This window comes from Moschus berezovskii, chromosome 22 (genome assembly GCF_049115385.1).
Source record: "Moschus berezovskii isolate FMDL1 chromosome 22, NW_MosBer_1.0, whole genome shotgun sequence".
Lineage (NCBI taxonomy): Eukaryota > Metazoa > Chordata > Mammalia > Artiodactyla > Moschidae > Moschus > Moschus berezovskii.
In genome coordinates, this window is record NC_142481.1 from 15,576,930 (window position 1) to 15,591,663 (window position 14,734).

Genomic DNA, 14,734 nt, shown 5'->3' on the forward strand with positions numbered 1-14,734 from the left:
TGACCCCCGTATTCTATGCAGTATCTGAAGAGCCTGGGATCCAGACCCAGGCCCTACAAAGCCTGGCCAGTGGCAAGGATCATGACACCCAGGCTAGGAGGCCAGGGTCATAGCAAGAGGCTGGAGGAACCACAAAGCTGGGATATCAGCTCTGCAAACGAGGTCAGCCAGACCCCTCTGCGCTTGAAGAGCTACACACACCACGCAAGTCCCAGCCCACACCTGTCCCGTTTCAGTGGCTGCCTTGTAAAGGGAGCTGGATGATAGCTTTCCTCCTAAAGAGGGCAGGGAGTGGAACCCCTCTGTCTGGTCACACCCTCCTTGGCCTCGTCTCCCCAGAGCAGGAGAAGGGAGCCTGCAGATGCTGCCTTTCACTCGGCTGGTCCCTACCTGCAGGTCCAAGGACATTTGTGTGGCCTCTGGTACTCCTGAGCTTTGGAGAGTCATCCGACAGGCGGGCTGCTATTGTGTGTGTGTGTCTGTGTGTGTATGCAACCAGGAAGAATCAGCGTGACTTGCCCCTGCAGAGCTTGGCACGGGTGTGGCCTGGCCTTGGCCCCGTGCAGGGGTGGAGGAAGCCCTGGAAGAGGGCTGGGAGAAGGGGACGCCTGGGGCCTGACTGGAGTCCCAAGGCTAGGGGACTGGCATCTGGCTGGCCAAGCCCTGGGTTGTGGCAGGGTTGAACCCTGCCCAGAACTGTCGCCCCAAGTTCAGAGTAAGCAAGACTCAAGAAGGTGGGAGGGTGCAGCTGGGACTCACAGGCCCACAGCTCAAGAATGCTTTGACAGGCAGCAGAATACATGGAGATGGAAACCTGGATTGAGCTTTGCTCTGCCACTTAGTAGCCATGCAGCTCTGCACGAGACAGTGGTCCACTCCAGGTGTTAGTTTTCTTATCTGTAAACCGGGGATCACATCAGCCCTGGGAGATCACGCGTGTAAGCTCTCAGTATCCCCTCATCGCGTGCCTTTCTCTTGGCTCACCCTGTTCCAGCCGTGGGACCCTCTTTCTGGTCCGTCAACAACCCAAGGGCCTCTTGTTCTTACCCTCCCCTCCCCAAAGTGCCTATCCCTTGGTTCCTTCTCACCCTCAGGCCTTCCCTGACCACCTAGTCCGATGTCAGGTCAGGCCCTTAATACTCCTCACACCCAGGACCTCAGAGCTGGTGTCCTCTGAGTGCCTCCTATGGGCCAGGTCCTGTCCTGTGTGCTCTGTGGGCCTCCCCTCCTTCAACCTTACAGCCTCTTTCGGGCAAAAGCTCCATTAACGTCCCTATTTTATAAAGGAGGAACTAGGCACACAGTGGTGGGGACATCTGCCCAGGGTCACAGTTAATAAGACGAGGAGCCTGGACTCAGACGTAGGCAACCTCCCTGCAGGTCTGCCTTCCCACTACGCCCAGTGATTTCCACTTGGACTATGTGAACCATCTCACTGGCTTACTTTCTTATCGGTTGTCTTCCCCAATCCATTCATCGGGGCTGGGAGGGCCCAGACCCGGACTGTCCTCTGTGCAGCTGTGCTTCTGGCCTTGGGATGTAGTGATTCTAGAACCACTGTTTCCAAGTCATTGCTGGAGGTTGCTAGGGTACCAATTCATTCTTCTCAGAATCAAATCTATCCTGCCATCCCTGTACAAATTATATCTCAGAGAATCAAATGGTTGCTGAAGGAATGTTCTTTTTGGAAGAATTCCAGCCAATAAATGAAGAAAGGATGTCCTTGGTGGGCCGGTAGTTAAGAATCCACCTGCCAACGCAGGGGACACAGGTTCAATCCCTGGTTTGAGAAGATCTGACATGCTGAGGGGCCACTAAGCCCGTGAGCCTCAACTCCTGACGCTGTGCTCTAGAGCCTGGGAGCAGCAACTATTGAAGCTCGCGTGCCCTACAGCCTGTGCTCCGCGACAAGAGGAGCCACTGCGATGAGAAGCCTATGCACTGCAACTCAAGAACAGCCCCCGCTCGCGGCAACTAGAGAAACCTGGTGCAGCAACAAAGACGCAGCACAAAGATAGATACATACGTAAATTTTTTAAAAAATAAAGAAGGAAGGATAGAACTGAGGAGAGCACTTGAGTGTGACCCGTCATGACACGGGGGATCCAGTCAAGGATCACAAATGGCTGCTGAGACCTGAAGGGAAACGTATAGCGTGTAGGGTCAGGCTGCCACCCTCGGAGCCCTCTGACCGACCCTAGTATCACTCACACAGGGACAGCCAGACATGTGGCGCATCCTGATGGATGCACACCTGGGAAGTGCTGTGACCAAAAGAAGTAGTTCAGGGCCCTCCCTGGCAGTGAAGACTTCGCTTTCCAAGCCAGGGAAGGTAGGTTCAATCCCTGGTTGGGGAACAAAGATCCCACGTGCCTCACAGCCAAAACATAAGCCAAAAGTAATATTGTAACAAATCCAATGAAGTCTTTAAAATGGTCCACATCAAAAAAAATCTTAAGAAAAAAAAAACAAAAGGAAATTCAACTAGAATCCAATCAAGCTTTTATGCCAAACTCCAATTTGTGGGAAATACACATGCTAGAAGAAAAGGTTAAACAACACCAGGAGGATGCAAACAGCTAAATCCAGGAAGCGGAAACTCTGAAAAACAAGTGACCCGGTTTCCTCCCAAAACAAAATTTAAGAAAAAAATAAGACTTTTAAAAAAGAAATTCATCAACCAAATGCCACAGGAAGAGCCTGATGAACAGAACGACTGCTTTTTAAAAATCTCTTTGATACAAAAGAAGTTAAAGATGGACAAGGGAGTTGAGGCAGTCTGTTAAATCTTTTAAAGGTCCTGACTGGGTAGAGATATGGTCGAAGGAGTGAGACTGCTTCAAATAATCTGAGGTGGAGAAGTACGGGATTAAAAAGAAAAAAAAAATCAAAATAAGAACTGGCCACATGTTGACAAATGTTGAAACAGAGGACTTAGTATGCTTTTAATATGCTTAAAATACAGGACTTCCCCGGTGGTCCAGTGGTTAAGAATTCACCTTCCAAGGCAGGGGATGCAGGTTCGATTTCTGGTTGGGGAACTAAGATTCCATAAGCCATGGAGTGACTAAGCCCATGCGCCACAACAAATATGCCATGTGCGGCAACCAAGACCTGATGCAGACAAATAAATAATAGAGAAAAACGTTTGAAATATTCCATTGAAACAAAACAAAAAGAAACAAATCCTGGACTGGCTTCCCAGTCAACAAAGCCCAAGCTTGGCACTGTGTCCAGGAAGGGCCCCTAGTCTGCCCCCACTCCCAGTCCCTCTCTCCCACCTCACCGCCTTGCTCACTGTGCTCCCCGCGGCACTCCCTGTGCTGCAGGAACCCTCCCCGCTACATGCGCTGACGCTTTGGAGACCCTGCCCTGGCCTGCCCATGATCTGGGTTCTGCTGGCCTGGAAAACCACATGGCAGCCTCCACCAAGGAGCCCTCCCTGACCACCTGCCCCTTCTAGGACCCTGCTATTCTCCTCAGGGCTCTTCACTGCCTGATTCTGTGTTACACACCTATTTAATGACTGCCTGTCAGGACACAAACTCCAAGGCAATGGATGCTTTTATTTTGTTCGCTGCTAAATCCTACTCAAGACTTCAAATGGAGTGTGTACACAGTGGGGGCTCAATAAGTATGTGCTGAAAAATGATAAAGCACATTGTACCTTCAGGCAAGGTCTTTTTTCCCACTATTTTTTGGCTACGCCTAGAGGGATGTAGGATCTCAGTTCCCCAACTAGGGATCAGACCCACGCCCCCTGCAGTGGAAACGTAGTCTCAACCACTGGACTGCCAGGGAACTCCCTCAGGCAAGGACTTGAACGCCATGTGCGACTACGGAGGGCGCCCACCTCATGGGGCTGTGGTGGGGGCCGGAGGGGACAGCATGCACATGCAGAGCTTAGACCATGACCGCCTGCAGGAGGGGTTCCACAGATGTTGACTTGGACCCTGACACCATTGTCACCACCTGCTGAGGAAGGGCCCCAAGGGCCAGCGCCTGGGGAGCTGCTGACCTCTCCGGGGGGACAGACTTACCTCCGGGGCGTGCCATCGTCAAAAGGTGGGATGATGACCACCTTGACGGTGACGGAGGTGCGTAGCAGGTCGATCATCTGGTCGTGGGTCAGCGTGACCACGGCCACCTTGCAGATCTCCACAAGCCGGCTACCCTGCCGCAGGCCGGCCTGCCAGGCAAAGCCATAATCCTCCACCTCGGCCACGGTCCCGTCATACTTCACGTGGAAGCCCAGCTGCCCCAGCCCGTTCCGCCGCAGGGTCATGTCCACTGTCTCCCAGCCGTTGGTCATCACCTGTGGGCCACACGCAGGGTCCAGTTTCACAAGCTGCTCGGGGAGAGCGGGGGCAGCTCTTGGGGGGAGATTCTGCCCTTTTGAGGCCAAACACCCCCCCTCATCCCCTCCACTCTCCCAGGTGATGTCAGGGTACAGGAGTGCAGACACCCACCTCGTCCCAGCCTGGGCTCCTGACTCCTGGAGAAACATGGACACCTCATACAGAGGTGGCGGTCATGAGTCATGTTCTCCATATGCCCCCACCCCTCCACCTGCCCAACCTCTATGGTTGGTGGTCTCTGGAACTTGTTTTGGGCTTCCCAGGTGGCACTAGTGATAAAGAACCTGCCTGCCAATGCAAGAGACATAAGAGACTCGGGTTTGATCCCTGGGTTGGGCAGATCCCCTAGAGGAGGAAATAGCAACCCACTCCAGTATTCTTGCCTGGAGAATCCCATGGACAGAGGAGCCTGGAGGGCTACAGTCCATGGGGTCACAAAGAGTCAGACATGACTAAACAATTTAGCATGCATGCACAAAACTTGTTTTGGCCAATGAGCTGTGAATGGGACTGGCATACTGTTTGGGCTGGGGCATTTCATTGCCAATTTGATACCCTCTTCAGGCCTTTCCCCTCTGCCACAGCCACTAGGATTATTCCAGAGCACGCCTGTTTGGTCAGCTAGGGTCTGTGAGTTCACAGACTCCAGCCCAATCTGAGATGGACACGTGGCATGAGTGAGATAAACCTTTGTTGTCTCAAGCCCTGATGGATACTGTGACTGTAACCAGAGTAAGCTGGAGAAGCCAGAGACCAGAAACCCTGTGAGTTTTTCTAGGCTGGGGGCTCGGCGTCATATTCTTTACTCCAGGACCTCTTTCTGTAAGTCCAAAACCTCCGCCTCAGACTGTTCCCCATCCTGAAGCCAACCAGACCACACGGGGAGGGCCTTCTCTCTGATTTATTCCCTGCTTCACTTGTGGGAGATTTTCGCCATGCTAACGTATGACCATAGATAGGAGAAGCCACTGAACAGAACACCTAGAGCTTCAGCATATCCTTAGGGATTCCCTCCCTTTCTTGGAATAAAAAGATTAACTTAATAAGCCGGAGCTGTTAACCAAGTTATATCAAGATCTGCCTGCCTAAAAACTGCCTTAAGGAAAGCGTCTGTGTAATGGTTGACATCTGTGAGAAGTCATCCCTGGTTAGAAATGATACTATCTGATGTACTCATTAGAGCTACACAGTAAGAATCTGATGTCACAAGCCACGCTGTGCATTCATACATTTACACATGTATCCACATACACAAAAATATTCTTTGCAATCCACACAGACATTCCCGAGTGTGGGTAGCAAGAAATGAGAGTGGATGGTGAAGGACTTACTTGAAGATGTAAACACATCTGTTCCTGGCTAGTCCGGACAGTGAGAATTTGGGAGGTGAGGGAGCATGTGAAACTGGGACAGAGCTCCATGGGACCACGTGCCTCCTCAGTGCATCATTCTTTTCTACCCAGTCCTTGAAAATGGCCTACTGAGATCCAGTGATTGATTTCATGGCCCAACGTGTTTACATGTCACTAAGGAATTACTATTCATTTTTTTAATATATAATAGGCAAAAGTTATTTTTCAGAGGCCGTATGTTTTCGAGATAAATATTGACACATTTACCGATGAAATTACAGGATGTCTAGGATTTGTTTCAGAATTATCAGGGGAAGGGAAGGGAGAGAAGGAAGGGAGAAACAAGATGGGCCCCAGGCTGATAACTACAGAAGCTGGTGATAAGGCTAGGGGTTCACTAGGTGAGTTTCTCTACTTTTGCGTCTGTATGAAATTTTCCATGATTAAAAAGTTAAAACAAATTTGAAAGGAAAGCCTACAGTTTAGTGCCTCAAAAGAGAAACTCATGACTGGCTTCATCCCAGACCATGGCCACTGCTTTGGGAGTCAAAACGCTTCTTCCCTTTGAAGTCATCGCCCTTGTGTCCCGTGAATTAATAATAGTACCTCCCTCATTGGGTTTTGGGAAGAAGAAATGCAAGGCTGTGCAAGGCTGCAAGGGGTCAGATAGCTGCCCCTGTGAATGGCCACTTCTGCCATCACTACAGACAGCACGCATGCGTGCACTCAGTCCATGGTCACTGAGTGTCTGCTGCACACCAGACACTGGCCCAGGTGCTGAGGACGCAGCAAACATGTAAACATACACATCAAATGGCGGGAGGTGCTACTGTGACAGTCAAAGCAGGGAAAGGGGGTGGAACAAGCTCAACAATCAAAGCAGGGAAAGGGGGTAGAACAAGCTCAAGGCCAGGTTGTAGAGGGGGTTTTTACAGTTTTGGATAACAAGGCCTCACCGACAGGTGACCTCTGAATAAACGCATGTGGAAGGGGAGGGAGGCATGTGGGGATGAAGAACGTGTTCCAGCGAGAGGGCACAGGTAGTGCAAAGGCCCTGAGGCTGACTGCCCGACGAGCCCACTCTGGACATAGAAGTCTGTGTTCTTGGAGCAGAGAGAGTAATAAGGAAACAAGAGTGACAGACAGCCAGGCCATGGAGGGCCTCACAGGCTACCATAAGGAACTGGGCTTTAACCTGGAGTGAGCTGAGGGGTTTGAGCAGAGCAGGGACATGATCAAGATCCCTCTGACAACATTCCTGAGAACAGACCCCAGGGAAGCAAGCAAGGAGGCAAAGGAGACCAGCAAGGGGGCTACTGGACAGGCCAGGAGGGGCTGCAGAAGGGGCAGGAGTAGCAGAGTCTGCCTCCGGGGGGTGGAGCTGACAGACTGGACGTCGGTATGAGAGACAGAGAAGTGAGGCTGGTGCTGAGGCTTACGATTCCACTCAGGTGATGGGCTTGTTCTCTGACGAGACAGGAGAACCCCGAGAGGCAAGGGCAACGAAATCAGGAGCCTGCTCTTAGACATGTTGACTTTCACAGGTTGAGTAGGCAGTCAGTCATTAGTCTCAAGTTTGGGCACCAATAGGTTTTGGAGTCAGAAAAATCTGGATTCAGATCCCAGTCTGCCACCTACTGGCTGTGTGACCTCTCTGAGCTGCATGTTCCTCATGGGTGCAATGGGGATAAAAACAGTGCCTACACTCCACGGGGCGGGTGGAGGGCTGTGAGATCATCAGTGATGAGCACACAATCAGGGGTCAAGCATCCTACTCAGATAATCAACTAATCAGCATTTAATAAACACCTACTATGTGCCAACCCTGATCTACACAAATGAGATAAGCAAGTGAGCAAAACAGAGGCCCGTGTTCACGGACCTCACATCCTAATGGGAAATCTACACACTAGCTGTTGCTGTAGTTTAAGGCGGGGCATGAAGTTTGGAGTCAGGGAAGCTGAAAGCTGGTCTTTACCAATCCCATCTGAACTCAAGGAATGAGTGCAAAAGCCTAGAAGAGTGAAGAGGACTGGCTGTGATACTGGCCTCTGGAGATCACAGCCTCCTAAGTCAGGCCAGCTTGCCTGAGCAACATAATTCACCCAGTCCTTAAAACTGTCACATGATGTAGGATGATCACTGTTCCCATTTTTCAGACAGGAAAACTGAGTCACCCAGTGGTTAAGTAACATGGTGAGGTGACACAGCTGGTAAGTGGCAGTGCTGGGACTTGAAGCCAAGCCTCCTACTTGAAAACTTGCGCTGTTAACTCCCGTGATATACCGCCTTCTCTATTTCATGCTTGACATTCTGTTAAACCCACTGAGAGCCAATTACTGACCACAGCGTTCCTTCACCCGGGGCTCTGAGGTAGTCTTAGTACTTCTCAGCCCAATGCTTCCAACAACCATTACCAACTAAACTGTCATCTGACTTGAAACCAATCTGCTACCTTTGGTTTGGCAGCTGTCTGAGCTTGAGCTGCCAAGAGGTTAGGGTAAGATTTTTTAATCTAGACTGTGAGTCTCTGTTCTTTAACAGAGAATGTTAAATCACTTAGATTTATTGTGATTACTGATGTGGAATTATTCCTGCCACATAATTTTGTTTTCTTTACTTATGCTTTTTTACACCCCCACCCCCAATATCCCACTTCCACCCCTATATTTTTAAGGTGTGGAGGTCTTTCATTCTGTTGAGTTGGCCAAAAAGTTCATTCGGTGTTGTGTAAGAAGGTACAGAAAAACCCAAATGAACTTTTTGGCCAATCCAATATTTCACTTCTTCTGGAAAGTATCCTTACATTTTTACCATGAGTTTAAACATCTAGAGTGAGTATACAAGCCTTTTGTCCTCTCAAGGTGATGACATGGAGAGTCTCAGATCTTTGGCCCAAGCCTTCCCCAGGGAGAACCCAGGCTGCAGAACCCACTAGACCCCTGGTGTGCAAAGTGACAGTTCTGATTCTCTTCGGACCAACAAGTGTCCTGGCCCAACGAACTGGGCTCAGGGAGGCACTTCAGTGGTTCCTAAGGCCTCTGCCAGACCACAGAACTGCTGCACCTTGAGGGGCTCTCTCCCTTACCTTCAGTCTCTGGACAATTTCTCTTATGTCCTCCACAGAACCCTCAGAGGCCTTGAGGAAGATGTGGTCCCCTCGCCCGTAGAAGATTTTGATTGTCGAGGAGTCTGGGGTCCAGCCGATGACATCCCCGCAGTAGCAGTTGAACACCACTTCCTTAGTGCGTAGGTCTAGGAGCACCACAAACTCGTTGGAAATCCCCAAAATGCAGTCTATCTCTACCCCCTGCGCGTAGTCCTCAGCCGCCACCCTCCAGGCGATGGCCCCGGCACTGTGCTGCTCGGCGCCTGCCCGGGCTTTTGTCTTCTCCTTCTTCTTGGAGGTCAGGGAGATGAGGTTGAACTTGCCAGTGGAGTCAATGGGTGTGTTGGAGACACAGTTTTCCGCCAGGTCCTTGAGGTACTCCTGGCGGGTCCTGGTGGCCATGGTGTGGAATTTGTCAGACTTGTGTGCAGCGTTCTCAGCATTAATCACCTTGGCCAGCAAGAAGTCTCTGAAGACATCAGATTTTCGGAATGTGGTTCCGCTGGGGATTGGGGGGCCAAAAGGAGGAGCGTCTTTGGATCGGGTCACTGCCATACTGAGGAGGGAGAAATTATTTAGATGGTGGAAAGGCACTTGAGAGTCCCTTTAAAAAAAAATACACGATCAAAAAGAGGAGTTTCCTTTTTAAGAGAGGAAGTCTACATCTAATTAGTAAGTTGCCAGCTGACTAGACTGGAAACTGGAGAAAGTCTTAGGGCACACATATGCGTTTTTACTTCCTATGCAGCAGATGTTAGAACATCCACTGATATTTAAAGGATAATTTTCCTAGCACTGTTCAACTTCAGTTAGTCTTGTTTTATATACATACAGGCTTGTGGTAAATTATAGTTTTGCAAAGATTCATCCCTTCCTCTCTCCCTTTATGGACAGGTATATCCCCACCCTGTTGATCCTAAGCTTGGTCATGAGATTCGATTTGGCTAATGGCATTCGAGCAAAGGCACAAATGGGCATGTGCACCAGGCTTGCCTCCTATGTACCTGCCCTCGCCATGAGGTGAATGTGCCCTGGGGTCTACTGGTCCAGGAGAATGAGGGTGCCTGGAGCAGACATGCAGCCGAGGCCAGCCAGGCCTCAGCCAACCTGCAGATGAGTAAGTCAAGAAGAAATGATAATGTTTGTGAGCCTCTGACTTTCAGGGTGGTTTGTTAAGCACTGTTACTACAGGAAAATCAGACTGATATGGAACATTCTGTGATTTCAGACACTTTTGTAACATGAACATGCTTTGTAAATCATCTCTACAAAGGTTATTTTGAAAATTCACTACAAGGGGAAGTTAGGATGGGATCCTTTCTACTTTGGGTTTTTTTTTTTAAAGGTTTTTTTGATGTGAACCATTTAAAAAATCTTTATTAAATTTGTTACAATACTGCTTCTGTTTTATGTCTTGGTTTTTTGGCTGTGAAGCATATGAGATCTTAGCTCCCCAACCAGGGGGTCGAACCCGTACCCCCTGCACTGGAAGGTGAAATCTTAACCACTGGACCGTCAGGGAAGTCACCTACTTTGGTTTTAACTGAGTTGCCATTAGGACAGAAATCATACAGCAAATGAATGAGAAGGTATAAAAGCAGTGATCTAAACCTTCTCCCCCAACTTCCTGAACTTCCTCCCCCATTATGCAAACTAGAGAGGGAGAATCTTATTGGGAGGAAAATCCATGGAGAAAGTGGGCCCGTCATCTCCATTCCCTCCCTGAATAGGGGCCTCCTCGGTGACCCTTACATTTGGAAGGAGACTGGGGGCTGCTCCTGCCTGGGAGCTCTGGAAGGAGGGTCGGGAGCCCTCGAAGAGCCCAGAGTCCAGAGATTATTTAGCTGGTAGAAAGAAAGGCGCTCGAGAGCCCCTGAAGCAGCTGTCACTACAACTCCAGTGATAATTTCCGCTTCCTGCTTCCTCCTTGTGCTCCCACCCTGGACAGGTCAGAAACCAGCAGTGAGCCTGGGGGAGGGGATGTGCAAGGCAGAGAAACAGGAGAGGGACGCAGGCTCCCCATCCACCGAGGCTCCCAGGTGGAGGCAGCCTTGAGCTGGGAGGCAAGAGATTGGCTGGTAAGTCAGGTTCAGACCTGATGAATCTCAGTTACGATGCTGCAATGAGCAACTCGAGACTCAGTGGCTACAGGGCAGATGACTTCACAGATCAGGCAGCAAGGCTATCGCACCTGCCAGAGTGAGCACCCAGGGAGCAGGGGAAGACATTTAATTTAAAGGGGCTCCACGGACTTCCCTGGCAGTCCAGGGGTTAGGACTCTGTGCTTCCACTGCATGGGTTCAATCCATGGTCGGGGAACTAAGATTTCACGGGCTGTGTCATGTAGCCAATTAAGGGAAAAAAAAAGCCTCCAGAGATATCATGAGTGAGTTATGCTGTTTACACAATGACAATTAAAAAACAGTTCAGTTCAGTCGCTCAGTCATGTCCGACTCTCCGCGACCCCATGAATCACAGCACGCCAGGCCTCCCTGTCCATCACCAACTCCCGGAGTTCACTCAAACTCATGTCCACAGAGTCAGTGATGCCATCCAGCCATCTCATTCTCTGTTGTCCCCTTCTCCTCCCGCCCCCAACCTTTCCCAGCATCAGAGTCTTTTCCAGTGAGTCAACTCATCGCATGAGGTGGCCAAAGTATTGTAGTTTCAGCTTTAGCATCAGTCCTTCCAATGAACACCCAGGATTGATCTCCTTTAGAATGGACTGGTTGGATCTCCTTGCACTCCAAGGGACTCTCAAGAGTCTTCTCCAACACCACAGTTCAAAAGCAAAAACAGTATGAGGTACTAAAAAAGAACGTTTTTTCTTAAAGAGTACTGCATTCACCTTCTATAAAAATGTCAGCTTGTGATTATGGTGTTGGGGAGAGACTACACACTGTAAGACAACTTTTAAAGTAATGAGATTCTTGATTAAAACGTATTTCATGAAACCTAACCACATGAGGAACGCTGGGCTGGAAGAAGCACAAACCGGAATCAAGATTGCTGGGAGAAATATCAATAATCTCAGATATGCAGATGACACTACCCTTATGGCAGAAAGTGAAGAGGAACTCAAAAGCCTCTTGATGAAAGTGAAAGAGGAGAGTGAAAAGGTTGGCTTGAAGCTCAACATTCAGAAAACTAAGATCATGGAATCTGGTCCCATGACTTCATGGGAAATAGATGGAAAAACAGTGGAAACAGTGTCAGACTTTATTTTTTTGGGCTCCAAAATCACTGTGGATGCTGATTGCAGCCAGGAAATTAAAAGACGCTTACTCCTTGGAAGGAAAGTTATGACCACCCTAGACAGCATATTAAAAAGCAGATACATTACTTTGCCAACAAAGGTCTGTCTAGTCAAGGCTATGGTTTTTCCCGTGGTCATGTATGGATGTGAGAGTTGGACTGTGAAGAAAGCTGATCGCCGAAGAATTGATGCTTTTGAACTGTGGTGTTGGAGAAGACTCTTGAGAGTCCCTTGTACTGCAAGGAGATCCAACCAGTCCATTCTAAGGGAGATCGATCCTGGGTGTTCATTGGAGGGACTGATGCTGAAGCTGAAACTGAAACTGCAATACTTTGGCCACCTCATGCGACGAGTTGACTCACTGGAAAAGACTCTGATGCTGGGAAAGGTTGGGGGCGGGAGAAGGGGACGACCGAAAATGAGATAGCTGGATGGCATCACTGACTCTGTGGACATGAGTTTGACTGAATTCTGGGAGTTGGTGATGGACAGGGAGGCCTGGCGTGCTGTGATTCATGGGGTCGCGGAGAGTCAGACACAACTGAGCGACTGAACTGAACTGAACCACAGTATAAGGCTTGTTTAGGTTTTGACTCCTGACCCTCCACCCAATTTGACCAGGGCATGTGTCTGACCAGCATTTCTGGGACGGCCCTCTCCTTGGACCCTGGGGAGTTAGTGTTCTGGGTGTGGTGCTATGAGGAAGAGAAATCAAGCTGGGATCTGAGGCTGAGTAGGAGCCAAAGGAAGAGCAGAGGGGAGGGTGCTGTAGGCAATGGGCATGGGAGATGGGTAAAACACCCGACAGGAAAGAGCACACGCAGGGTGAGATGAGGCTGGCGCGCCAGAGCCCAGAAAGTAAAGGGTGGAAGGCTGGGGAGGTCACCAGGGACCAGGCCAGGCAGGGCCTTGACAGTGAGCAAGCATTCTGCATCCTGATTGTGAAAACAAGCACCCATTCGACCATCTGGACCAGCTATTCACTGTCTGCATCCCCAGTTCCAGTCTCTGCCATTTTCTGCCCCGTCCAGCGCCCCCGAAGGTGGGTTTCCACAGGCTGTGTCACCTTCACCTGGTTCCCCCGGCCAGGATACAGGGGAGGGGAGAGGAGAGAGGGTGCAGTCTTTTTTCTTTTTACTGCCTGCCTGTCGAGCTAGGACAGTGGCTGTAGTCCTTGGTCCTTTGCTCAACAGCCACAGCTTCTGAGGGGTGGCACCTTTCCCAGAGCCATACTTCTCCCTGGTTTCCAGAAATGTCTCCCATCCCCTCTGACCTCATCCCTCGTGGTGGGTAATGGCTCCTTGTTATTGCTGGTTCCTGGATGCCTCACTTTCCTATATTGGTTCCTTTAACCTACCCACACCTATTAGTAAAAGCTGCCTGGTCTTGTCAGACTCTTTGTGACCCCACTGAGTGTAGCCTGTCATAGACTCCTCTGTGCATGGGACTCTCCAGGTGAGAATGGAGTGAGTTGCCATGCCCTCCTCCAGGGGATCTTCCTGACCCAGGGATCGAACCCCTGTGTTGCAGGCAGACTCTTTACTGTCTGAGCCACCAGGGAAGCCCTACCCACACCTATCAGCCTGTTCATTAACCCCTCAGTTAAAACCCTGAGTGGGGGACTTCCCTTGTGGTTCACTGGTTAAGAATCCACCTTGCAATGCAGGGGACACAAGTTTGATCCCTGGTCGGGGAACTAAGATCCCACAACCATGGAGCAACTAAGTCGATCAGTACTGAGCCCGTGCGCCGCAACTAAAGAGTTCATGCACTGTAACAAAAAATCCTGTGTGCTTGCAGGTGCCACCCTGCGCTTTGCGGATGCCCCAGGTCCAGCACAGGTGTTCAGTACTGATTATAGTTATGATTTAGACTTGAACGGACAGACCAAGAAGAAACAGGTTCCTGCCAAAGTGTAGGTCTGACGGAAAAAGGCATTTCCTGGGGGAGAGGTCCTTCAAAGGCTGCACAAACCAGGCAGGTTTTCTTCTGTGGGAAACCCTGTGGAGGTGGCCTTGCCTTCAGGCCAGGGGATGTGTAAGATGACCTTGCCAGTCTCTCTAATTAATGGTGCCTTCAGTCTGGGCTTTACAGCTGTGACTAGCTCTGCAACTTCTTCATTCAGGACTTGACTGTTCATAGTGACAGATTCTGGCTTCTCCCACAGTCCTGACTCATGATTTTAAAAATCGTGGAATTGCAAGCTACTGAAGGTTTCTGGACAATCAGAATGGCTGGTCCCTCATTTCCCCAGCAGAAGGAATGGGGTGTTCACAGCCCACAGGCTGTGGGGATGCTGGTGAGCCATTCAGTAAGTGAGCACTTGAAGTGGGAAACGGTGGTACTGTTATACAGCCAGGAGATGGTGTGACCACCGGGTCACCTGGTCACTGGAGCTCAGTAAGTATTTCTAGAACACTCACAATCATTTATTCAACAGTTATTTTCCCAGGACCAACAATGTTTGGATCAGGCATCTGCCTAGTTGCCAAGGTGTCTCTGGGGTCCTTTACATAACAAGGCTGCCCAGCACAGATGCATGAAGGCGAGTGTGGCATGGTGTGACCCTTGAGGGAGGCAATAGCCACATCAACAGTTTGTTCCTGGGGCTTCCCTGGTGGTCCAGTGGTTACGAACCCGCCTTGCAATGCAGGGAACA

The 14,734-nt window shown here is 50.0% G+C and overlaps 1 protein-coding gene across 12 annotated transcripts in view; it reads right to left on the reverse strand.

The window, feature by feature from the left end:
* SIPA1L3 (signal induced proliferation associated 1 like 3) overlaps positions 1 to 14,734 on the reverse strand; it is a 260,357-nt gene that overhangs the window by 65,459 nt on the left and 180,164 nt on the right. For all 12 annotated transcript variants that reach the window (XM_055412268.2, XM_055412270.2, XM_055412262.2 and 9 more), the window contains 2 exons: positions 8,799 to 9,375; positions 4,041 to 4,315 (listed from right to left, as the gene is read on the reverse strand). In XM_055412268.2, the coding sequence (XP_055268243.2) occupies positions 4,041 to 4,315; positions 8,799 to 9,375 (852 nt within the window). The remainder of the gene's footprint in view (positions 1 to 4,040; positions 4,316 to 8,798; positions 9,376 to 14,734) is intronic.